General features: G+C 44.3%; 1 protein-coding gene across 1 annotated transcript in view; it reads right to left on the bottom strand.

Moving 5' to 3' along the window:
- The window catches only part of LOC119172954 (phospholipid-transporting ATPase ABCA3-like), a 170,740-nt gene extending 144,939 nt beyond the window's left edge, over positions 1–25,801 (bottom strand). The window contains exons 1-3 of the mRNA XM_075893211.1: positions 25,374–25,801; positions 22,341–22,733; positions 10,744–11,098 (exon numbers count right to left, since the gene is read on the bottom strand). Of these exons, the coding sequence (XP_075749326.1) occupies positions 10,744–11,098; positions 22,341–22,733; positions 25,374–25,796 (1,171 nt within the window). The 5' untranslated portion in view covers positions 25,797–25,801. The remainder of the gene's footprint in view (positions 1–10,743; positions 11,099–22,340; positions 22,734–25,373) is intronic.
- Between the last annotated feature and the right edge of the window lie 943 nt (positions 25,802–26,744).

The raw sequence follows: 26,744 nt of genomic DNA, 5'->3' as shown, positions 1-26,744 counted from the left end.
ACTTGCTTCTATCGCGGACGTGTTCAGCTTTCTATGTTTTTCGCTAAAACCCAAAGCCTCATGTAGGTTTGTGCCCACACGTATACCTGGGTGTATATCGCTGCATTCAATCAGAACATGTTCAATCGTTTCCTTAGGTCCCCTACAGCATGTACATTGTTCTTCTTCTTTATTGAATGTTCCTTTATGACTACAAGTTATGAGGGAACCCTACCTCGCTTCGAACGGTAAAGCACTTCCCCTTGAATTATCAGAAAACCTTTACCGTCTAACTTCGTTCTTGCCCTTTCGGTAGTTACTGAGAGCTGGATTCTTTTCCATCGCTGTCATCTAATAAATACTCTCCGCCTCTCTTACTTTTCTCCTAATGCTCCTTGTTGCCATATGTCCCACACTGCCAGCCGTATATTTACTGGTGAGCCTCCTAGTTCTTTTTCTCCACTTTGTGTCCACGCTTATCCCATAAAAATACCTGGTCACTTTTCCAGCCCATCTACTCTCCTTCATTTTTCTAAACCTCTCTCCAGATCTAATTTTCCTTGCTTCCCTTACTTCAAAGCCTGTCCATTCTACATCTCCCTTTACAGTCTCATCCATCGTCTTTCCGTGAGCGCACCACGCGAGGCGTCCCACAGTCCTTTGATTTACGTCAATTCCTGATTGCATCTCTGAATTCGTGCACACAGAAGAGTTCCCAAATGTAAGCCCTGGAACCAATACGCCTTTTCTCAGACCACGAAGCACTTCGTACCGATTATATCCCCATAACTCCCTGAGCTTCATTATTGCTGCATCTCTCTTTCCGTTGCTGCCGATGTTTTTTTCCTCATCGATCTATACTTCAAGGCACTTGTAGCCGCTTACCCTTGGTATTTTTTGTACCTATATTGAGACCGCCTGGTCTTCGTGATCGTTTATTAACATCAATTCATATTTTGTTGCGCTAAGTCCTAGTTCTAGAGCTTCGCCTTTTCTTTGGCATAATCTGCCAGGACATTGTCGGGACTGTCCGTAAATAGGAAAATATCGTATGCATAGAACAGACCAGGAATCTTCTGCTCAATCATCATGCCAGCCTGTTTGTGTTACAGAATAAATCTTAAGTTGGTACCTTCTAACGCTTTTTCCATTCTCACAATCTACAGCATGAACAACAGCGGAGACAATGGCCATCTCTGTGTCTGCTCCTTGTTCAATTCAATGCTGTTGTTGCGATTTATTCGTTCCCATTCTATGCAAACTGATTTATCGGTATATGTCTCTCAAACGCTATATGCAGTAGTCGCCTATGTGCACTTCGTTCAAAATTTTCTACAAAACTTCCCGATTAAAGTTGTCATACGCCCCAGTGATGTCTAGATAAGCTATGTATAAGGCTAAGGCACGTTGCCGGGCTAGTTGGTTGAGATTCATCATTTTCACTGGTATAACGCACCACAACAAGGACACACACAAAGGAGAGATGCACACACACACAGCGATATGTATCAGGGCCTGTTTTCTATATTAAATATTTCTATACACTGCGTACGAACAAATAGGTTGTCATCTAACCACTTCTAGATTAGAAATAAATTCTGAAGTTCTCGCGAAATATCATTTTGCTGTGCCCACGTCTATATTTTCAATTTTATTGCCTGCATTGCCAACCTGCACAGTACAGATTTCTTGGTTAATGGTCTGTACGAGCGAATGTTATCCTTTTATCTCTTGCCTTTTTAGATAAAGTTAATTCTACTTTTCTGATAAGTGTGTGGCATTTCCTTCTCCTGTAAGCACCTTTCTACGGATTTGAGCAGCGCTTCTTTAGTGCTGTTTCATAGTTCCTTTGTGAGACACACTGCAACCATATCTATGCCATAGTAGAGTGCTTAGGCTTTTTTTTTTGGCCTTTTTCCAATTGAAATTCTCAAGTACAACTTGTTCCACAGTTACACTCTTTTTGATACATTTACTCACTGGAAAGTCTGCTGGGCGGCCTTTTTAATTAACTCTGCTGTTACTTTTTCGATATAACCTAGTGCTTCGTACACTTTTCATTTATTGCGCCCTTCATCTACCATATGTTGCATTGTGAAGCACTTTCTATGTAGCGCTTTGAGGTGGCTCCAAATACTCTTGGCACGGCCTTCTTCTTTTCGCGAATCTCTGTATTCCAGCGTTCACTCTCACCTTTAATTTTTGCCCCGACTGATTTCTGCACATTGGTGTATTCTCTGATTATTGTCACGGGGCCGTGACGTGGACAATGGAAGCAGGCTGCATTGCAGGTCGAATAATAAGCTGTTTATTCGGACCGAACTTGTGGCCGCGTAAAAGGAATGCCAGATAACAGCAAGACAGTGTCACTGATAGCGGTGAGCAGAGCGTCAGCCGTCGGTCAACTGACAAGTGGCGAAGCGATTTGATTGATTGATATGTGGGGTTTAACGTCCCAAAACTACCATATGATTATGAGAGACGCCGTAGTGGAGGGCTCCGGAAATTTTGACCACCTGGGGTTCTTTAACGTGCACCAAGTGGCGAAGCGTGTCGACATTAATACACTTGCCATTGAACATTCTAGCATTACCGCTATAGCGGCAATGCAAGTTTCAGAATATAGTGATAGGTTCACGAAGTGGGTGTAATCTTAACAAAACAATCTACTACAGCCTCGAATCATCTCTAATATCGCAGGCACCCTTTTCTTGAACATAGTGTAATAGGACGATAACAAATCTTGCGGAAAGGAACGTGGCAATATATTTCCGATACTTGGTCGACTTTTATCTGTGGGCCCTTTGCTCTATTTGCCTGTATGTGCTCCTGTGATGCCTCACGTCGCTTTCTCGATCTATTCCCGGGTTTTTTTGTTCAACCAAATTTTTGGCCTCTCTTTCCTTTGCAGCATATAGTCTTCTTCCCTTTTTTTGATCTCCCTCGTTATTACATGCAACAGCTCAGTATACTCCCAGGATTTTGCTGGTAGTTTTCCTACTTCTTCCTCAACTCTTGCGGCTATATTTGTTATTTGTGTGTCATTAAACACGGGCTTCCGATCTTTGACTTCATGTTCTTATTTTCATGTTTATATCCAGTTTATAATGTTTTGCCTGTATGAACACTACGCAAGCTGTTAATTCCTTCCTGATCTATTCTCATCTCTCTAATTTTGCAATAGATTCATTCTGTCATAAAACAATATTTAATGCTCCATGGCCTGTGTCCCACGTATTAGGCCTCTCACACTTAGGCTCCTCATTAACTATCTCAAGATTATGTTGCTCACAGAGATCCAGCAATAACATGTTATTGGTGCCTGAATATCCGTCATTGTCCTGTGTCGAGCATTCATGTCCCCTAGAAGAATTATTCCGGCCCCCTGTCCACATTCCTTGGTATCAGCGCTTATGCAATTCACTGTTTCCAAATTGTTTTCCTTGCAGTTATTCTCCGTCCTGACGTAAGCTACACCTAGCCACATTTTCCTTCTCTTTACTGTGCCCAAGACCTAGTTGTGCTCTGAATACGTTTGGTTCACTTTATCCCATTTGGCCCCGCTATGAATTAGCATTCAAACACCCCGTCTTTTATTTCTGGTATGATCCTGTTGCGTCCTTTCCAAGTATAATTTAGAATGATCGGTGGCTTTTTCAAGTCTCTAAGTTGTGTTTCTGTAAGCACATACACACCCATCTGTTTCCTGTTTAACTGCTGCTCATTCTCTCACTATTTTGCTATTTCTCTGCCACCCTGCATGTTATTGTAGCTAATTGCAACACGCGCCTTCTCTATTCTTTTTTACATCTTCTCTCGTTTTTTACCACATGTCAAAGAGTCACCATGGTTATTTTTCTCGTTACTAGCTAACGTGGATCCTGAAGGGCCTGCGTGCTCTGTAAAAGAGAATGGACGTCCTGCAAGTCGCCAACCCGCCTTATGACCTAGCCTCCTATCCAAGTGAATTCTGTCTCGTTGAAAACCACCCCAACTATGCACCTCTCTGCTTATTTCGACTACCTCAAAGCCTTTCTCTCGGCTCAATTGCCATAAACATTTGTTTGCGTCGTCAAACGCTCTCTGTAAGTTGCCGTCGCGCACTGGTACCTCGGACATCCGTACCTGTTTGCAAGTGGTGCGCACGTCATCGACCCTTTTCTCCAGTGTAATAGTCCTACGAATTCTTCATTCAAGATCTCGCTTAGGCCACCTGCATTTAGCACGATGTTTCGTCCATTAGCTTTAGTTGTGAGTTTTGTGTTCGCTTGCCTCATCGATACTTCCAGCTTATGTCCTGGGAACGTTCTACTAATTTAGAAGTGTGGCAGCTTGGGCTAGTTGGTATGGCATGAAGATATAGCGCGAGAACAAAACCACGACACAAAAACGAGATGGACACAAAAGACACGAGCGCTAACTTCCAACTTAGTTTATTGCGCAGAGCCCGAAATATAAAGAGGAGCCAGTAACCATCTGACAAAAACCATATGGCACTAAGAGCTGAACATGCGTAAGAAAAAAAACAAAAACAAAAAAACCAAAAGCACAGAAAAACGGCAAAGAACATTTTATTAGAAAACGAAACAGAAAAGTAAAGATGAAATAACTACTTGCGCGCACCGAAACCTTCGAGGAACCTTGGTTCCTTCTCGACAGAGCCAGGGAGGGCTTGCTAATACAAGTCACCTGTTCACGTGCCATCTGCGCGGCCTCGACAATGACTTGGGTGCGCTCATCTTTGTGCTTGTACAGCGCCGCTGTGTCCTTGAAAAGGGGCACACAATTGCACTCAGTGCAGTGCTGAGCAAGAAAACCATTTTTCCCGTTTCTAACATTGTTAGCATGTTATCTCAACTGATCGTTCAGACAACTTCTGGTCGTTCCGACATAACAAGCACCGCATAAAAGGAGGGTCCTATAAACAACTTCCCGGGAGCATGCCGCATACCTGTTCTTATGTTGAACTCTTCATTTCGTTGATGACTGCGTTTTCGGGGGGTTTGTAGATTTGGGGCGGCTGATTAATTTGAACGGTGCCGAGAAGAGGACACGAACTCCAACACGTTTTCCTATTTTCTTGAGCCTGTGTGATATCTGGTGTTTGTATGGAATCACAGCTATCCTTTCACGTTCTGTATCCGTGTTGCTCGGATTCTGTCGCTGCCTCTGCTCTGCCTTATTAGTCCAATGATAGTCTCAGCAACGGGAAGCGTTAAACGCCTCGGGGAAACCCGAAGCCTTAAGCCGGAAAACTTAAGCTTTGAAGCTCGCAGAGATATTGTGGGCGGACGACCTATTTAAGGCATTCTCAAGACAGGTTCGTGCTATGCCTCGCTTAACTAACTTGCTGTGAGTGGAAGAAAAAGGAAGTAGAGGTTTTTGCGCACGTGGTTCATAACACCAACAGATGTGCTGTGAGCTAAAAACCAGTCTTAAATCCAAAAAGCGTAACTTGTCATTCTCGGGCATTTCATGTGTGAACACAAGAGGCATTGTCGAGGCCGCGCAGATGGCACGTGAACAGGTGCCTTGTATTAGCAAGCCCTCCGTGGCTCTGTCCGAGAAGGAACGAAGGTTCCTCGAAGTGTGGCAGCTTGGGCTAGTTGGTATGGCATGACGATAGTTATAGCGCGAGAACAAAACGACGACACAGAGACAAGAAGGACACGAAAGACACGAGCGCGCTAGTGTTTTTCGTGTCCCTGTTGTCTCTGTGTCATCGTTTTGTTCTCACGCTATAACTATCGTCGTTCCTCGAAGGTTTCGGTGCGCGCAAGTAGTTATTTTATCTTTAGTTTTCTGTTTCGTTTTCTTATAAATTTTTCTTTGCCGTTTTTTTGTGCTTTTGTTTTTTGTTTTTGTTTTTCTCTTGCTATAGTCTGCTCTTTGTGCCATACGGTTTTTGTCACATGGTTACTGTCTCCTCTTTATACTTTCGCGCTCTGCGCATTAAACTCAGTTGGAAGTTGGCACTCGTGTCTTTCGTGTCCTTCTTGTTTCTGTGTCGTCGTTTTATTCTCGTGCTATAACTATCGTCGTTCTACTAAGGTCCTCTTGTCGCCTTTCACCCTCGCTTTGATTGCTATTATTGCTTCTGTACATAAAATTTAAATCCGAGTCCCTGTGATTATCCCGTGCTGTGAATTTTATGCTAGGGTGTCCCGTACCTGGAGGTTACTTGTGCTTGTAACGCCGTTTGCTTTGCCTCCTCCCACCCAAGAACTACTTCGCGTAAGCTGGGTCTTGTGACATTTTAACCATTGAGCCTATTTTTTTCCGAATCTGTTTTTCCTTTCTTCTCCGCAGTTCTGGGCGCCAGTACCCTACCGTTCTTGCCATCGGCTGCTTTTTTGTTAGTATTACCCACCTCGCTAGTGCCTCCTCGGCTGACCTAAGCCTTTCTTCCATAGCCCTCGTTTTTTCTTCGCTCTGTCTCCATTCCAGCTCAGCGATTCTCATCAACAGTTCACTCTTGGCAACCATTATTTTCCCCATTTTTTCCCATTGGCCTCCCATTATCTACACTTGGATTCAGCCTCCTGTGCATTCATGTTCGAACTAGCCGGTATGTTCAAACCCGCCCCACACCCTGAGCATTTTACCGTGCATTTAACCATGTCTTTTTGACACCAATTCACAAGTGTCTGAGTATAGCTGAATTGTCCCACTCAATAATTAGAAAACGCGGCGAATAAAGAACACTACCCCAAGGAAAAAAAGTCTAGGCTCTAGTACAAAAATTTACTTGGTCGGTGTACGCCCCTCCAACGAGTTAGCAGGAGAAAAAAAAACATTTGATCAAGAAAAATGGCAGGAGACTGACTCCCCGAAAAGACATACACTGTAATTAGTGCTGTAAAGGTCTACCCTGCTGCCTTAATAACTATTAAAAGTAAGCTCAATTCTTGCAAAAGCACTTGTCTGCGCAGCCGATTCGGGGCCCATACAAAACACGTCCATCATCGAGATGAGAAATATAGAGGCGTTCGAGATATCCTCCTTTCTGAAGATGCGTATGGGGGAAAACTGGGCTAATCGTCATTGTTGACTCATATAGCCCTCCTAAAATGACACATCATTTTATTGTTTCATAGCTTACGGGTATTCATAAAGTGTTCAACCGAAGCAAACTTAGCTCTAAATAAATTAATGCCGTACTTAAATCAATATTGTGATGTAAAAAGTAATTTTGCCTGATTAGTGTGGAAGGCTTCGAATAGCCGACATACATCTACACCCAACGTCTTTCACAGAGAGAGCACCCGAATTATAATCGGCTCCTTTTTTGTTATCTGTATTTTGGTTGTTTTGGTAACAGAATGAAAATATCAGTCTCGTATTTATTTACAGTATTCTCGACTGCATCCAAATATGAGGGTTTCCCATAAGTCAGAATGGTGTCTTTGTATCAGTTGAGGTGCACTACTGAAGAAAGAAAAAGTGCATATTGTCACGTCCTTTTAGAGGTCCAGGCGTGGTTTATTGGGCGTAGGGGTAAACCAGCAAGACTATTGCCAGACACATCGCTTGGACTCACTGCTATGCAACGCGCAATGTCGCATACCAGGTACAAGAAAATCTGAACGCATGTTTATTCTTCTTGAAAAAAAAACAAAAGCTATTGATGCTCGTTTTCACGTTGCCGTGCATACCAACTGACCCCGTAACACTCACAATGCGAATGAGCAAGCGTTTGCACTATGATCACTGCGTTGCTGTAGTCACATCAGCGCGTATAAGAATTACTAAAACGGCGCTACAGTGCACAGCAGCACTAGTGTCATGAAAAGAGAGAAAAAGGAACACGTGTAATCTATCGAGTGTAACCCGTGAGTGCAGAACGCGCCACTCTTCAGACTTCACTTTCGGATCGGGCAATTCTTTTTTTTTATTCTTGGCCCATGCCCTCGATAGCCCGCAAACATTGAAGTATAGTAACTTTTCAGCGTATGTGAATTTCTTGCAGAGCTATCTCACTTAGAGGCGTGGCGCATATCTACTGCAAAAAAAAAAAAAACCATTTAGGGGTATATAACTCCTAGCACTGACTTTGCCTATAGTACTCCTTCATCCGACATTTCTCATAGAGCGCGAGGTTATGTGAAAACACGAAACTATTTTTTCCGCGGCACCCCATCGCGTGGCAGCCTTTTATATCAGCGGTAGGAGCACCGCTGTGCGGAGAAAAGTGTGGGCAGCAACCACTTCTGGAAACACGCTCTCTCCGTGCGATTGGAATGACCGAAGATAAATACGCCGCAAGTGGGCCATCTTGGAGGTCACGTTTTGCGCGCAGCCAATTTTGAAAGAACAATACTCTTAGAATAAAGCCACAGCTTTGGCGCAAAAGCGATGCAATGATCGCGATAGTAATAAATTCGGAGGTCCCGCGCAGAATGGCAAGCAGACCGAAACGTGCCCCGTGTTTTTCACGCAATAATGAAGCATAAGACGTACTCACAGATACAAATGCACGCAAATAGGTGTCCCAGTTGTTCATCTTCAACAGAATATGGGCGCGCACACACCTATAGACCACTAGAACAGGAAATTACTTCCCTATGCCTGAAAAGCGCGCGCTTTTCGCAAATGGTGACTTCAGTGATTGCAGTGACCTTTGTGCACCCAGAAACTACAAAATAATCGTTCCGGGTAAAGCCCGAGACCAGCCAAGACGTACTATCCACCCCTCACCCCCACCACGACATAAGGGCGCGTGAGGAAACGTCGCTCTCCTTCCTTGAATGGGGCAAAGTACGCGTGCGGTATTAAAGCGGGTGCTGCCGCCAGATTTGGCGACGCGCGCTCATTGTGCCATCTTTCTGGTAATGTTGAAACACCCCTCCGCCCTTCAGCAGGGGTAAGTGGTAGATATAAATAGCCAGTCGTTTGAACGTTAAAGGCCGTGCTCCTCTGTGCCACAGTTGTGAACGCCTCACATTCACTATTGAAATGACTGAATGTTGATTTCATACGACAGTCTTTTTCTGTATTTTTTCTTCTTTCTTGCATTTTCGCATATATAGATACGTATACATATACGGTAAGTGACTGCAATCCCCACACTGGCGGCAAAATCCAGCCGAGATTAGCGTTTTAATTGCTATCGCAATAAAAATGGAGTATTCGAGGAGTAGTTCTACTACGCAATAATAACCGTCATCTGACTTGCTCGGGTTTCCGTACTTGAAAACTCGGCGCTGGCAACTTTCCTGTCGGAATTGTTATGTTACACTAGTAACGCGTGCGCCATTCGCGACTGCGAACTACTACTCCGCCGTGGTGGTCTAGTGGCTAAGGTAATCAGCTACTCTCCCGCATGCCGTGGGATCAGATCCCGGCTGTGGCGGCTGCCTTTTCGATGAAGGCGAAAATGCTGTATGCCCATGTGTTGAGATTTGGGTGCTCGTTAAAGAACCCAAGGTGGTAGAAATTCCCGCAGCCCTCCACTACGACGTCTCTCAATCATATGGTGGTTTTGGGACGTTGAACCCCACAAATCAATTATTAATCGACTGCGAAACACTGATTGATACTGTAGTGCTTTAAGGCACTGTGTCACATCACGACGACGGCTTCACACTTTAGGGAAGCCAAATGCATAATCAAAAGTTTGCTTCATTTAGGTGTACTTTATTAGAGCTGAACTTAATCCGCTTGAGCTTACCTCACAATAATATCGCAGTTTATTTTTCACAGCAATTAATTATTCGTACAGTTGCACGCGATTTGAAAGTTATCGCACGAGCGTCGACATGTATAACATCCCAGGAGCCTTGTGGCACATATAGGTACTGTGAAAATTAAGATTGATCATTCACCTCCCCTTCGTTGACTATCAGTGCCTATAAGTGCCGCCACGCTCCTGAAATATTGTTCGTGAGCTCTTATCTCTGCTAGCGATTACGAAATTGTTGAGAAAGATGTTTTGAATGTGGTGGTTGACACAGCTTCGTTTATTCAGCTTCTAAGACGAGAGTGATCGTAGCTTAAGAAAGAACAGAAAGAGTGAATGAATCTTGTGTGATACCACCCTTTCCTCGAAAGAGTACTCGGAGACGTGCCGCAGTTGTAGTCCTTGGTTGAAGCTCGTGCGATAATCTTCCTATTTCAGGCGACTGTACGTAACATGCAAACGTAACGTTGTAAACAACTAAACTTTTATGCCAATGTGCATTTACTGAAACGAAACTTTGCTACTGTTTCAACCGCGGCTGATCATCACTGCGACACTTTGGGCTACAGCTTTAGACGAGAAAAGTACACAAATTAGGACCACTGTTTCAACCGCGGCTGATCATCACTGCGACACTTTGGGCTACAGCTTTGGAGGAGAAAATTACACAAATTAGGACACTTGTATTGAAGGTGGTAAATTCTCAAAAGCTTTACGAACCTCGAGAGATTTCTAAAAACGGACGGACGCACCGAATCGCTGGAGAAGCTATGGGTAAAACTATCACATGAATGCATTCGTATGATGAAGGCCTAACTGTATATACTCAAAAACGAGGAGTCCTAGACCAATCTGTAAATTTTTCGGCTGTTGGGCAGCGACCCTTGCATAGGTTCTTTCCCCCAATTGTTTCATCCCGCTCCTTCTCATTTTGTTCATCTAGAAAAGTTAGGCTGTACCATCAGAAAAATGAATGTTAAATAGATTTTAAAGGCTTTGAGGGAGGCAAGGAGGCCTTCTGTGTTAAATGTGTGTACATGTTTGTGTGTGCTTCTCAAGAGAGCGTGAACTGCAGCTATTCTTACTGTCCCGTTCGAAGGTGAGAATGATGTCCATGGCCAGCTGTAGCGCCGTGTTGGGCAGCACGCAGCAGAGGAGTCGGACAGCGAAGGTCATCTCGACGAAAAGAAGGTACGGAAGGAAGGATACGAGCACCGCGAAGCATGTAGCCAGCACGACCAGCGTCTCTGAGGTGAAGAACGTGGTGACGAGCGTCACGAAGGTGAGCATCTGCAGCGCGTACGTGTAGAGCAGTGCGAGCAAGACGGTGGGGTCCGTGTACTGCAGATAGGAAAAGCCGAACCGGTCCGGCATGCTGGTCACCACAAAGAGAAGCCCGCAACAGGAGGCCAGCATTGGTCCGAGGCCACGCAGCAGCACCTGCGATCGCAGGCGCGTGAATGTTTCTCCTTAAGGGAAGGAAAAAGAAAGGAAAAAATACCGCCCCTATCTTCTTACGAAAAGAACATGAGAGAATGCGTCGTAGAGGAAGGAGGGCGGGTGTGTATGGCGTGAATGTTGCGTGATTGGGTATGGTCTGGGAATGCTTAATTGTTTTATCATCTTTATTATCTTCATTATTTGACTGAAGGAGAAGCATTGCCTTAAACTTCAAGCGAACGCCAAGTAATGATGCCCTTGACTTAATTCGTAATGCGCGATCCAGTGTCTACATATACGAGTGGCCAGTGAACGGTTGTGCCGCGCGAGCAGTCGTTTGTAGGGATGAAGCTCCTCAAGCCGTGGGTCGTGCATTCTCGATGTGTGTAGTATTAGTAGGCAGCGAGCTCTCGTTTAGTCTTCGTAATGTCCGCTGCGTGGCGGTACTTCTATAATATGAATATATGATGAAAAGATACGTGCTGACGGTACTTGCAGTGTTGAATATATAGACAGACGGACAGACACAGATAGGCAAGACAGATGGACGGACGTACAAACAAACAGGCAGACAGACAGATGGATAGACGTGCGGATGGACAGACAGACACACCGACGGACGGATGGGTGGACAGACAGACAGACAGACAGACAGACAGACAGACAGACAGACAGACAGACAGGGCGGACGGACGTGGCCAGCGGACGATTCACGGTTTACCAATAAAAACCTCCAAAGCTTCACCCCACTTATCATCATTTACTCCGTGGATATGCTGTATTTTTTACTAGCAGATGCTGCCTGCATCGGCTTTGTAAGGCGAGAGAGGGAAAGGTGAGCGACAGTTCTGCGGATGTCTTCCCAGGCTGACATGGGACGCGAGCATGCGGCACGAGACGCGAGACGTGTTCATGCACAGCGGGAGTGTGGATGGCGCCACAACCGACGCCGAAGCATGGCATCGTGGGACTAAGAAATGCTCCGCATCTATAGGTCTTGTAGCAACGCCCCCTTCTCCCCCTCAGTCACCTGAGAATGAACGAAAGTCCGAAATGAAGCGATGACATGCTTTCATCGCAGTAATGGTCTGTCTCCCTATTGTCCGTGCTAGTCGTGTGGAAAGATGAGAAGTAAAGAGCTGTGAGAATCCCTCAGGTGTCATTGACCCCCGTATCATCAAATTCTATAGTGCCATAACCCTAGTATTTCTACAATCACGGGAAGGTCCAGCTGGGTAAACGCATGGGGCCGACTTCACGTCCCCTCTTAGGTAAATATAACCTAATGTTACAAGCAACAGCACTTAGGCTGTTGTTTTGTTGGAGAGGGGGAAAAATGCAAGGGGAGGTATTGTCAACGTGTGCATCTAATGAACTGCCCATTTCGGTGGCCGCTAATTAGCTGAAACTTGACAGACTCTACGACCCCTTTATCCGTTTCTTTTCACACATCGTCATTTTGACTTCATAAGTCTTTGGAAACTTTCGAGTGAAGGGAAAGGGACAGAATGCACTTCAACACAACAAACGCCGCTTCTAGAAATACGTTTTTGGCCACGGTAGTCAGCGAGGCCATACATGAAACTTCATGGTCACGTTAGCCCCGGTATTAAGTTTACTGTGACTACCCATGTATTACATCTGTGAAGGTGAATACGCACTCTCTGCATCGTTCTCAGGCGTCTTACACACACGCTCGTATGCTAGGTTAGAGTAGTCAAGTTTGCTTGTCGTCGTACTCTACAGCACGGGCTGCTGTTTGAAGAAACATACGAGCTCTTGGTCGGCGAGCCGCGTGGCGCTAACTGGTCGCCAATTGTGCAAATGCGGTGCATGCGCATAGACGCATAATGGCAGCACTCGGTCAGTTTAGTTACACTGCACTCGTGTTTCGTTTCCTATTTCTCCGCCTGTGCGCATGAAACGTTGCAAAACGCTTCAGTATTCTTGCGGTGCATCTCAACGCAAGAATACTTCTGGTGAGCGAACGCTGAACAGCGAGGGCCGGGCAAGGAGGGACCGATTATGGTCTCGTTTGCGGCATGCTAATAGATTGCTCGCCGGACTCAGGACCATGTCGTGCTGCGGGCAAATTCCACAAAGCACATCCGGCGCACGGGTGATGGTTTCCAAACGTGAGAGCACCAGGTTATCACGCGAAATCAATCACGCGACACGTATACAGTGTTAAAAGAAAGGCGGCGCACAAAAAGACAGAGACAAAGAAGAGAACCACACACAGTGCTGTTGTGGTTCTCTTTTTTGTCTCTGTCTTTTTGTGCGCCACCTTTCTTTTAATATGAATATACACCAACTCGCCCAACTTTCTATTGTGTTACGTATACAGTGTCAATGCGAAAGAGGGAGTGATAACGGAGGAGGTTGACTACGCGTTGAGGATGTTGTGGTTACTTTAAATGAGCGCTGCTACTTTCCAAGTCATCAGGCTTTCCTACACCGAGAGGGTGGGAGGGAGCCCGGGCAAAGTTCGTAACGCCATCTCTCGGGCTCTTGCGAAGCAGAACATTATCGGGAAGCAGAGTCCCCGAGTTCGCTCACCTAAACTATTCTTGAACCGTGGCTGCAACTAATTAGTCACTATGCCTGAAGCTCATCGAGTTCCCAGTAAGCGCGTGAAATGTGTGGTTTTGTTCATAACAACATTTCATTCACAAACTATCTTCTTTAAGCCTGTCATATTTCTCACTCACTGCGCGTAGCAACTGTCTGCTTTCAGGGGCGAAGCTTCCTCAAGCGGCACCCGTTCGTCCCTCGTCGTAGTACGTAACCAGTCTTACGTTTTGACCTTCAAGGTGGTGCTGGTGTGAGTTTTCTCCAGTGTGTTGTTGAACAATAAAACATTCGCAGCGTGCACGTTAACTAAAAGCGGAATTCTCCTGTCTCTCATTCGCCATTAGCAGTTATTGGGATGTACATTGAGCACTATCTGACAAGAAAGGGTTGCTAGGTTACACTCGCTGGGCGTAAACTCCTTGGTTTAGAAAAAATTAGCGAGCGTTGGGCCGCAGTGTCACGAACACAGGGATCTGTATCAATTTATGTGTATCGATTTATGTACATGAGAACTTGAAATACGTTATTGTCAAAGAGTACACTGTAGTATCGCTGCATTTTGAATTTGTTATGATTAAGTGTCAAAGCATTTTAATGGCTGCTATATACAGACCCCCTTCAGGAACTATGTCTAATTTCTTGGATTTCGTTGATGAAATGCTTGAATACTGTGAACAAAATAGCGCACGCGTAATTATTACAGGAGATTTTAACATAGATATGCTGTCTTCAAGCAGCAATAAACAAAACTTTCTCGACCAAATGCTTTCCTTTGGTTACGAAAATACAATTCATATAGCTACCAGGGTGACGCAGTTTACAGAAACTGCATTGGACTTATGCTTTACTAACTGTAAAACTGAGATTTACACAGGTGTTCTGACACCTGGAGTGAGCGATCAACTGCCAATTTTAGCATTTCTTACCTGGGCAGTTAAACAACGAAGTCCAGTAAACCCTCACTATTATCAGAAAATTAACCAAGAAAGCATTGAGGTTTTCCAAAAAGTTGTTGCAGAAACGAACTGGAATTGTATTTTCGATAACACTGACCCTGTGAGCGCCTACGACATATTCATAGCAAAAGTAGCAGAGCTTTATGACCTAGCCTTTCTGATTGTTAACATATAAAAAAAGCAAGTAGGCACAAAAGCCACGGATTCATGCTACATTTCTAAAAAGGATGAGAGAAAGAGATAAGTTGTTCACTGAATTTGTAAATACTAAACGCTTAGACTACTTAATTGAGTTCAAGCAGGTCAAAAATAAGCTAGTGTCTGATAATAAAAAGGCGCGAATTAGCTACTACGAAAATAAGTTTGCAAATATACTCGGCGAGCAAAAAGCTATTTGGAACACTGTGAACGATCTTCAGCAAAGCAAGAATGCTAAGAGCACTTCTGAACTTCAAGTAGAGGGCAGATCTTGTTCCGGTACTGTACTTGCTGATATGTTCAATGACCATTTTTTTAAGATTAGGAGCTTTTGATAATAAAAGTGATGCTTCCCGGTCTTATAAGTCGTATCTTCAATTCAATTCAATTCAATTTTATTTTCCAGTTTATACATACTGGATGGTTGCGTTGGGTTAAAAGCTACATAAGTAGCTTGACGAGACCCAACGACCAGACTATACAGGGCAGTAACAACAAGCAGTCCGTTGCAGTGACGAGAAAACCAACAAGTAAAACAGGATACCATATCGTATGTACATATACAGCGATTTACATGGATTTCCAGCATGAAGATTGCAGAAAGAAAATGTGAAAATAAATACAAGTGCACAAAAGTGCTAGAAAAAATAATAAAAAGTGCTACATACAATAAAATACGGCTATAGCATAAGTAATAAACATAAATAATAATAACACAGAATAATAACACCGTAACAATGTAGCAATACTAGCTATTCGGGACAGAATAAAAGAAAAACACTGGCCATATAACACAGCAAGAAATTCATGTAAGCAGAAGACTATGTTAAAGAAGCAACATAGGTTACGCACAATTCAATGTTACAATGTTACAATTCAATGTTACACAATGTTACAGCATGCATCTCGGAATACATTTTCCTTACGCCCACAACTGAATCAGAAGTGGCCTTACTGATAAAAAATTTAAATTATAGCTCTGCTGTTGCTTTTGACGTTATAAAGGCTGAACCTTTAAGAGCAGTTTCAGAGCATATTAGTGCATGTTTTGCCCATATATGCAATCTTATCTTGAGCACTGGAACGTTCCCCGACAAACTAAATGTAACTAAAGTATCTGTCATACACAAAGGTGGTGATGAAAATGACAGGAGTAATTATAGGCCCATTTCTGTTTTGCCCATTTTTTCGAAAATTGTAAAACGTGTCATATATATACGAATTGCAAATTTCTGTAGCTCAAAGAAAGTTATAACAGAACATCAGTATGGATTCCAGAAGAACAAGTCCACTGAAAAAACCCTACTATCTATTAAAGATAAAATAATTCATAACTTTGAGCAAAAACTACACAATAGGAATATTTGTGGATTTTAAGAAAGCGTTTGATTCTATTGAGCATGAAATTCTTCTACAAAAACTGAATGAATACGGTATGAAAAGCTCATCTCTTAATTTATTAAGAAGTTAACATTCTAACCGATATCAGTATACAGATATGAAGCACTCAAAGTCTCAAATGGGCAACATGAACTATGGCGTCCCACAGGTCTCTATACTTGGACCGCTTCTGTTTCTGTTATATATCAATGATATCGTAAATGTGACTCTCACACCAGACATTGTATTGTACGCAGACGACATTACCGTATTTTTTTCCCGTGAAAATATGTCTAATCTTGAACAACAAGCAAACTTGTGGCTTGACAATTTGTCTCTATGGTTACAAACAAATCGATTAGAACGAAATATTAAGAAAACAAAGTACAATATTTTTCATACGCGAAACCGTTCCATTTTCCGTGATGCGCAGCTTACTTTTAGAGGAGTTTTGATTAAGCTTGTTGATATTCAAAGAGTTCTTAGGCGTCCTTTTCCACGAAACGCTGAATTGGACAAATCACGTAGATAAACTTCGTACCCAGGTATCATGGTCCATTGGTGCAATTGGAAATATAAGATGCTTACTACCTCTCTGGGTGACAAAGCAGCTTTACTACACATTGATTTATTCGTGCATACATTACTGCGTATTAATCTGGGGCTTCGAAAACAAATAAAATTGGTAGTGAAAACTGCAAAAAAGAATGCTGCGTATCATTGAAAATGTTGCCTGTCGAACGCCTTCTCCTCCACTTTTTCATAAACATGGAATTCTAAAATTAGAAAACATATTTATAAAAAGCTCGCGACAGTCATCTATGATCAAATGAAAACGAATGCAGATCAATTTAAGGATGCTTACTCCCAGAAACTAGAAACGTATAGTTTTAGAAAAACCACCTGTTACAGTGAGATAATTCGGACGAACTATGGCAGGCAAAAGGTAGCACACATCCCGCTGCGGTGGTCTAGTGGCTAAGGTACTCGGCTGCTGACCCGCAGGTCGCGGATTTGTATCGCGGCTGCGGCGGCTGCATTTCCGATGGAGGCGGAAATGTTATAGACTCGTGTGCTCAGATTTGGGTGCACGTTAAAGAACCCCAGGTGGTCGAAATTTCCGGAGCCCTCCACTACGGCGTCTCTCATAATCATATGGCGGTTTTGGGACGTTAAACCCCACAAATCAATCAAATCAATCAAAAGTTAGCACACCTCATTCCTTTATTTCTAAATTCAAGCAGCATGGTTATCAGCATAGTGAAAGAAAGTCGTTCAAGAACAGTTATTTTAAAAAAGACACACGCTTATCTACTCTCGCTTCAAACATGACAAGTCTGTTTTGTTCTGTAGACGATTGCGTATCTAGTGTACTGTCTAGGAAATGTAATGCGCCTTAAATTTGTGCAAACCAGCTACGGTCCTATTCACTTCGCGATCTGTCACTTGTTAATACCTGGTCAAAACTACGACTGTATATTAAAGGTTTTGTTGGTATGTGTAAAAAGTGCATGTTTAAGTGTCTTGGAATTTCTTATCTCTTCTCCCACTGCTCTGTCTTTATTTTCACTGTATCTTCTTTTCTCCATTTTTTTTCTCTCGCTGTACTGAATTTGTGTTCATGCTCTAAAGATATACTGAGTGTTGTGCATTATTTTGGTCTGGGCGGGGATTGGCGCATTGTCAGCCATTTAGTTGCTTTTTCGCCCCTTCTTTTCCTTTAAACCATTAGATAAAGATGTATGCTTCAATAATGAATAAACTTTAAACTTCAAACTTCAAACTGGTATCCATGAACTCGAGGATGTTAAAGGTGGGAAGTAGACACGAAGCGCAAGCCGTAAGAAAGTGTGCGTGTGTGACCTCTGGTTTAGTCCTAGGAATCTCCGCTGGATGATGGTGCTTCTATATGTGGAATATATGATAAAAATGTGCGAGATGGTGGTACTTGGAGTGTTGAATAGATGGACGAACGGACACACAGACAAATGCATGGATGGACGCATGAACGGACGCCGGGGCGGATGCATGGACGAACAGACGCACGAACAGACGCCCGCACGGACGGGCGGATGGATGCATGGACAGTCACACAGACGGACGCATTGACGTATGGAAGCAAGAACGAATGGACGGACGAATGCTTCATCCTACTCTCCATCATTCACTGTGTGGATATGCTGCCAGTTTTTTTTGTGAGAGATATTGGCAGTGAAGTCTGCAGCAGCGAATATTCTGGGCCTGCATTGCGACCATGAAATACCGCCTTATAAAGATGTGGAAGGCCGAGTTGCTATCAGTTGATTTGCAGTGTGACTAGTTTCGGCGCATGAAAACAAATTATGTTGAAAGCCTTCTGTATAACTTTTCGTGTGCATAGCCTCATGTTTTTTCTTATGCCGGCTCTAATCGTGATTGTTAAACATAAGCATAGTGCCAGTGCAGCATAGTGCAGTGCCTTAATATACTCCTTTTCTCATTGAAATTGTGTTTAGGGGTGGTTGACCCGCGAGCGCACGCCGAGTGCATGGGCAGACAACTTATGGGATGAGTGAACTCAATGAACCAATAGGCTGCACCTCATTCCGAAATCTCGCCAGCAGTTTGCGTTCCGCTGACGGGTGCCCATGCACTCGCTTGTTCCCTCTAACAGCTGACCACAACGTAAATTGCGCCCGCTTTCTTTCATACTACGCAGAGAATATACAGGTGCTCCCAAAATAATTCGGAGCGCCGGAGCGGCGCCCACACGTTGGCAGAGCGCGCCGGTGAAAAAGTAGTGCCTGCGCGGGCGTGGTTTCCTTAGCAAGCGTGCCTCGTTACCAAAAGCATCTAAATGAGTGTTTGTTTGCTCCATAAGAATAGAGCTGGGTGCTTTTCAGCATTTTGCGGATGCGGTCTCAACTCCCTGTGCGCGCGTATGCACGCGGTTGAGCATATGTGCGCGTGCATGCGCGCGTTAATGGGCATCAGTGCTTTTGAAATTGAATATTTTAACTTGCTCATTAGTTGTAGAATGTGACCATCCCGTCACTCATTTTCGACAACACCCGTGGTACGAAAAATCAGGAAGTGGCATAGAGCACCTAAACCATTCAATAAAGCACGTGAAATTGTATTCAGCAGCAAGTAATTTCGTGTAATTCAGAATTTTAATGGTTATTCTTAAGTAATTAGAGTTATTAGGAAGACCACAACACGGACACAACACGAAACATTTATTACAGCTAATATGTTTTAGTAGGAAAGTAAACGTATATATTATTTAAATGTTTCTTTTTGACACGCGCACGTTAATACGAAGACTGATGCATAAATTCTAGATTGCGTGTTAATACTGGTCATCTCAACTTAAAAAATAATATACGAGTTCCACTAATCACAATCAATGCAAGGCTCCGCAACAGCGAGTCCGTAAGTTCAATGATATGTCGGTCAAGCAATAGTCAGAACTTCCTAACTAGAATGAAGCAATTGTAAACAGAATGAGAACGACGCGTAACGTTTTTTTCGTCAAAGTCATTTTGATAGTCGATAAGAGGGCCTATATAGTACCTCTGCCTTTTCAGATACACCTGCATGATACGTTACTATAGATTCGTTATTCGTGACTGTGTGTAGCACGGCAAAAGATGCGCTTTCATCCCACATATTCGTGAGCAGTTCGCACCCGATTGATAAGATGTGAATATATAAAAACAATTGAACTGTCGCGAAGTTCTGCCCTTTTCCTGTAGAGGAAGCATGCTAAAGAGAGTGCCAATCCACGAGCGGAGAAGGATAGTTGACCTATCCATGCAAGGTGTTTCTCAACGCGAGATATGCTGCCTCACACGGAGGTCTATACGAGTGCCGTGAACAGAAATATTTAGGCCAACAGACCTGAAGATGGCCGACTGGAAGATGCTGCTCGTCCAGGACGCAGCCGATGCACATTGGAAGAGTCCGTCCGGCCGCCTAATCGTTGCTGCAGTAGTTGCGCACCCTTTTCAGAGCACCCAGCAAATTAAGACCCCTCTCGCCACCAAGTCGGGGTAGAAACAATAAGAACGCGCCTGCCAGATGCCAGACTTCACGGGTTTATCGCCACCCAAAAATCACACCTGACGGAGCTGCAAAGACGTGAGTGCCTTGAATTTGCTAGAGCGCATGAGCATTGGACGGTGGAAGAATAGAAGGGGGTTAGATTCTCAGATGAGAGCCCATTTTGTTCAAAGTGGGACCAGGAGATCCACATTTGGAGGTTATACAAGTGCAGGTGTGTGTCTTTTGATTGTGTGGTCAAATTTTTTTCATACCTTTCCTACCTAGAGGCACACGTTTTTTTTCTTTTTCTTTGTACAGATACGAACCTGGATATTTTTTCGAGGTACACAGGAGCGGCTGGTGTGCTGTAAACGTCTGGGTGCACAGTAAGCAAAGATGGCCTCGGCCCGCTAGTGCGGCTGTCACGATCTTTCACAGCTGGGGCCTACTGCGAAATACTCTACATCCACCTGCTTCCCTATGCTCTGGACGGGCCATTTAAAGACGGCTGCTTGTGGTTTCATCTAGACCTCAGCCCAGTGCACACCGCCAGAGCTGTTCGGAATCTCCTTGAGGAACGTGGTTTTCTCACACTTCCAGGGCTTGCAAAAAGTGCTGACTTTAACATCATCGAGAACGTGTGTGGACAATTGAAGCAAATCATGTTCCGCATAGGCCTAGGAGACACCAAAGCTGACGAACTGTGGTTTGTCATAGCTCGAGAGTGGCAGCGCCTCGGCGAGAAAAAAGACATTATAGAGGCACTCTACGTGTCACTTCAACGCCGCATGCAAGCCGCGATGCGCGTGGATGGTGCATGCACGTGATATTGATGATGTCCCCCACGTGCCTATATTTCATGTCCCCCAACGTGCCCATGCTGCAAGCATGGTATTAAGCTGCATAGATTGGCCACCATATCACCATGCACAGAGCTTTTTGGTTTGTTCATTAGGTGATTACTTGCCAGCGTCTTACAGCGCCCGTTTGCCTAATCAATGCTCAAAGCTAAGTCCGTGTTTCCAACTTTTTTTGTAGCCGCGCGAGCAATCTCATTTGATAGAGAGAGTGCTTCGCACTTTCTTCACTATAGCCTTGTTATCGGCACAATCATATGGTGTCAAAAAGAATAGCAGCGAGGCATTACAACCCACTAGAAAAGCACCGTGGCCATCTCTTTCCCGCCAACGCACGCCGCTCTGTCACCTTCTTCACCACTTACCTTTGTCATTTTCGATCTATTTCAGAGCAGAATTTTCTTTAAAGGGCCCCTCACAAGCCCACGTTAAATGACGAGACATGTTTCCTCCTCGCTTCCGCTACCCTTTTTGTAGGTGATATATCCCCTTCGCCACATTTTCTTTTAGTAGCACGAGGAACATGTCCTCACTAAGCGGTCGTTCTTCGTTCTTTTGCTGCGCTGAAATTGTAACAAGTGATGACTTGAGAACACAGAAGTGCGCACTTCTGTGTTCTCGGGTCATCCCCTGTTACATTTTTAGCGCAGCAAAAGAACGATGCCGTACCAACTAGCCTTCATTGAATCCTTATTCGGTCGATCGCATCAGGATTCCACGCTGCTCGCTACACGCTGTTATCGCAAATTGCGCAGTCGAAAACACACAAACTGAAGTAAAGTTAGTTGATCGCGCACCATAGTCAAGCGAGACAAGAAAGAACGGATGGGCGACTGCATGGGATGTGTTATCACCACCCTAACAGGGACAAACGATATGCTTTTAACGCAAGGCAACACCTATATATATAAACTAGGGAACGGATCTTGTTTGCTAGGGACGCCACGCATGCGCAGACCCTGGCTGTATATTTCCACGCCTGTGCTCGGGTGACAAGTGGCCACCGCTTCCGCGCTCCGAATTATTTTGGGAGCACCTGTACTTTACGATTTTGGTGCGTCGATGCAATTCAGAGCTCAAGGACGTCACGGCTTGCAGCTTCCTCAAGGTACTTGATATGCTGCACCGAAATGGGCATGTTTGTAACTTGGGCGCATCAATAATAGCTCCCCTGCCTTTTCTCTCTTGATAAGTGATGCAATATTTTCGCATTATAGCATTTTAGCCTGTTGAACATGTAAAGAGTCCTACCTCGACCCAGTAGACGCAACCAGTCTGGCCCATGATGCGCCGGAATTCGCGCATACGTAGCCGCTTGTCGCGAACTGTGTCGGCTGCGTAGTTGAGTAGCAGCCACGCGACACCCAGCTCGAAGGCCAGAGCACTGAAGTCCCGGTGCATCATGACCATAGGCTTCCTGCCGGTGTTGAAGGAGCGAGTTCGCCATAGGTATCGCGGCTCGGACCGGCCCAATGCACGCGCTGTGAGACGCAGGTGGCTGTCACCTAAAAGGCACAGCAATGGTAACACGTAGTCGCGACGCAGTGGGTAGTAGCCTCGCCGGTCATCATGGTCGTCCAGCAGGTAAAGCCGGCTTGTGTTGTAACGCAGTGTGTAACGCAGATACTCCGGAGGCTTGTCATCCTGCGCCAGGTATTATAACAAGGCAGATGTCCATATGAAGATAAGGGCTTCAAAAAAAAAAAAGGAAATATCCTTCATGAAGGCTATAGGCACCAACGTTTCGACAAGTGGTATAGTTATCATGAACGCCGAAGTAAATGCTTTAAAATGTTTATGTCATGAGACGTTAAATTTAGGGCATGTCATGGCTTATGCAATTTTCATATCTGCGCAGTAGTGTGATGCTTAAGCTACACTTTAGAACGCATTTACTGAGTCAGATCTGATTGAACAGGTTTGCCTGCTCCCAAAGCATCATGATATCTACGTGAGAAATACATAGTTAGTTTTGCGAAAATTCCAATGTCGGTGTCAGATTGAGCGTTATTGGTTGAGAACGAAAAATAATTGTTTTGTGCGTGACTGAAAGTTGACAAAGAAGCCAATGGAATAAATGACAAATTTTGTCCGACTGACGATCGAACTCCGGCAGTTTGCGTGGCAAGCAGATGTTTTAACACACAACCATGCGCATGTTTGGAAATGCAGGCAAAATAAATTCCTCAACTTGGAAATGCAGTGAGAATAATAATAATGCTCTCAAAAAACACGCGTCCTGTCTACCGGCTTGACAATACAACATGTAATATCACAGTAATAATCCGCCGTATAAGCGTAAATTACCATCGAACACCAGTACATGCAGTAAAACGTGGTGGTTTCAAGCCACCCACTCATTACAAAAGACAGTCATAATACTGCACGTATTTTTTTAACCTACCAAGTGGGCGAATAACAAGCCCCGAAAAATTTCACGCGCACAAATTCTCAGAGTTTAACAAATGCTATCCCTTACACAGAATGGAACAATAAGTGAAAACTTCACTGAGACAACCCACTTTCAACTTTATCGATTAATTCTTTGTAATCCGCAGTTAAAACTTTAGTAGCATCATACAGTAGAAAGTGTGCATGAAATGGAAGAAGGACGCACTAACGACAGGACATGGATATCGTGTTGAACTCCTAAAGGCGAAGCTTAAGCATTCAACAGTATTTTTATGATTGAAGATACCGATTAAGAAAAAAATCCAACATTACACAAAGTTTTATCAAATTAACAATGGCATTATCATTTGATGTTTGTTTGTCGAAGTCAATTTCAGTACCGCAGAAATCACGAGTGGAAACAAATCGACTAGTCTCAGCTCATAAAAACAAATTATATTGAAAGCCTTCTGTATAACTTTTTGTGTGCATCGCCTCATGTTTTTTTCTTATGCCTGCTCTAATCGTGATTGTTAAACAGAAGCATAGTGCCAGTGCAGCATAGTGTAGTGCCTTAATATACTCCTTTTCTCATTGAAATTGTGTTTAGGGGCGGTTGAAGGCGCCTTATAGTTCGGGAGGAGAATGTGCTGATATGAAGCTTGTGTCGGCATCACTTCAGTGACAACCATTATGAGTTTACGTACAATTTTGACCAGAGGGGTTTTTAAAAGGCCGCTATACATAAATACACACATGTTCTTTGCAGTTCGCCCCATCTGTCATATATAAACATATTTATCTTATTCTAAACTACAATTTATGATCTCACTTCGTGACTTGCACAATTATAGAAGTCTCCAAGAACTACCGAAATGCGTCACCTCTGTACTACAGTCTAGCTCAGATTTGCGGTTTGCAAATTAATCTATCACGCCTTCTCAGAACTTTTTGCTTATAGGTGCATAGTGTCATGGCAATGAGAATATGCGAAATATAGAAAGAACAAAAGAAATGTATTCACAATGTCCACAGGGAGTCCCTCAGCCAAGATGGTGGCGCACGAACAACAACAACCATGAGAGCTATTACAATCTTCGTCTTCATCGTCTCAATAGAGCATTAACTCTTGTTCATCAGAGCTTGCAACATATAGCCCCCACCTCTGAAAGCACAGTATCGGCACTTAGGATAGAGAACGATCTTGGGCGGAAAAGTACCATTTTAGACGGGATACGTGCACATATGAAGGGGCTGACGATGACAATGTACTGTCCCATGCGGCAATTTCATATGTGAGCTCGTAAGCTGGCGCTATACCTTATAAGGCCCGGAATATCAAGGGAAGTGATTGGATGCCAGCCCAACTTGGCGGCGACGTGTCAGGAGCAGAAATAACGACGCCTCAATGGAGCATTGTTCGTCACAGCTTGTAACAATAGGATGCATCTATGGTCTTGTTTATATGCTATGGTTACAAGCGATCTAGTTAGGTGAAACACAGTTTCACTGATACAGTAAAGCATGACCAAACAGTCCAATTTATTGATGGGCGGCTATAATTAGGGACACCGCTGTGGTCTAGAAATTACGTGCTTATGCGCTGAGCCCAAAGAGTCGTGGTCATGGTGCCTGAATTTCGATGGAGGAGAAACACTCGGGACAAGTGTACTGTGCGTTTTCAGTACTCTCTGAAGAACTCCAAGCAGTCGAAGTTACTTGGAACCCTCCACTGAGGCGATGCTCTTAGCCCAAGTGTCTTGTCATGCTAAACTTCATAAATCAACTAACCAAGCAACGAACGGTAGTAAGTCCCAAGCAGGTGCATGGTAGTACTAAATACAGAAGCAAAGGTTCAAGAAAAAAAAACAGAAAGGACCGGAGACATCTTACCGTTTTGCGCAGGTTGTCAAAAACGATGACTAGGTCGAATGCGTCCGCATCGTTGGCCCTGGTGCGAGTGAACTCGGTCACTGACTGGGGATCTTCAAAACCCACGAGTCCTTCAGCCGGGCTGTACTCGCGAAAGGTGGCCTCCATGAGGCGCATTGAGTAAGGTGCGTGCGGCGCGTACGCGACCCGTCGGAAGATCAGCTGCTTGTCGGCCACGGTGCACGGCCAGTCAACCACTTGGACGCTGCTGAGTGGCACATCGCGGAGCCGCTCAGCGAATGGGGGACCCGTAGTTAGCAGGAGTATGAGACAGAACAGAGGCCCGAGCAGGCACTCGGACAGTGACAACCAGCCTTGGCGAAGCATGGCACGCACGCACAGCTCCTTCCACACGACCGTAACCAGCTGAGTCAGAGTGCCCATGTCTGGCTGCTCTGTGGAACAATGCGTTAAGATCCAGTGCGTTAAAGGGGCACCCTGAAACTGTAGAAGACTGTGCTACTGGCCTCATGGTAGGCACAATAAAGAAACATTGACCCCAGGCTTCATAGATACGCAATCAACACGGAAAAATTACGCGAACAGACACACTGGAACAACAAACAGTTGAATTGTTTATGTCCTTCGAGCCTGGAATCGTTGTTCTGTCAAGTTATGTGCTATAGTTCGTCAATCTAGGGGCTACATGGTATTACATAGTAACACAAACAATGAAACCTTGTCAGATGGGGAGAAAATCAAAAAAGATTCAATAAACTTTTGAGTGCGAGCATTCAACTGACATTTAGTTGTACATGGAAAACTTATTCGTTGTGGGAAAACATGGTAATAAAAACGTGGCTGCTCTACTGTTTAAGAATCGGTATACCACGAATGAAACGTGTCTTTACAGAGGTAGTTGAGCATTTATTGTGCATTGTTTCAGCAACAGTAACAAGCTGCGAAGTTACCTAAGAACGGCAAGCAGCTAGAAACTTGCATCGCACACCGCAAGCAGAAAGCACGCAGCAAATCAAAATACACAGGACGAGCGCGAACTAACAACTGTCACAACTCGACACTTAAACCGCGCGACACTTAAAACTGAGCCCGTCACCCTGTGTTGCCACTGATAACAAAAACGCGCTGAAGTTTGAAGCTCTGACGACTGCCAAACGAAGTATAGCGTATATATATGGCTTGCCGTTAGCACTCTAAACAACACCCGTTTTGTGACGCAGCAGTTAGCGCCGCGCACTGAAAATGGAGAGGCCACTGGTTCAATTCCGCATGGCGGATGCTTGCCTTCTAGTTTTTTCTGTGAAGTCTCTTAGTACACATTTTCAACGTAACTGCTGTGACAGAAGTACATCAGTAGAACTGTGGTGGGCC

The sequence above is a fragment of the Rhipicephalus microplus genome, chromosome 4, assembly GCF_043290135.1.
Source record: "Rhipicephalus microplus isolate Deutch F79 chromosome 4, USDA_Rmic, whole genome shotgun sequence".
In the NCBI taxonomy this organism is placed as follows: Eukaryota; Metazoa; Arthropoda; class Arachnida; order Ixodida; family Ixodidae; genus Rhipicephalus; species Rhipicephalus microplus.
Note: the sequence above shows the minus strand (reverse complement) of the source record. Positions and strands in the feature narration are given on the sequence as shown.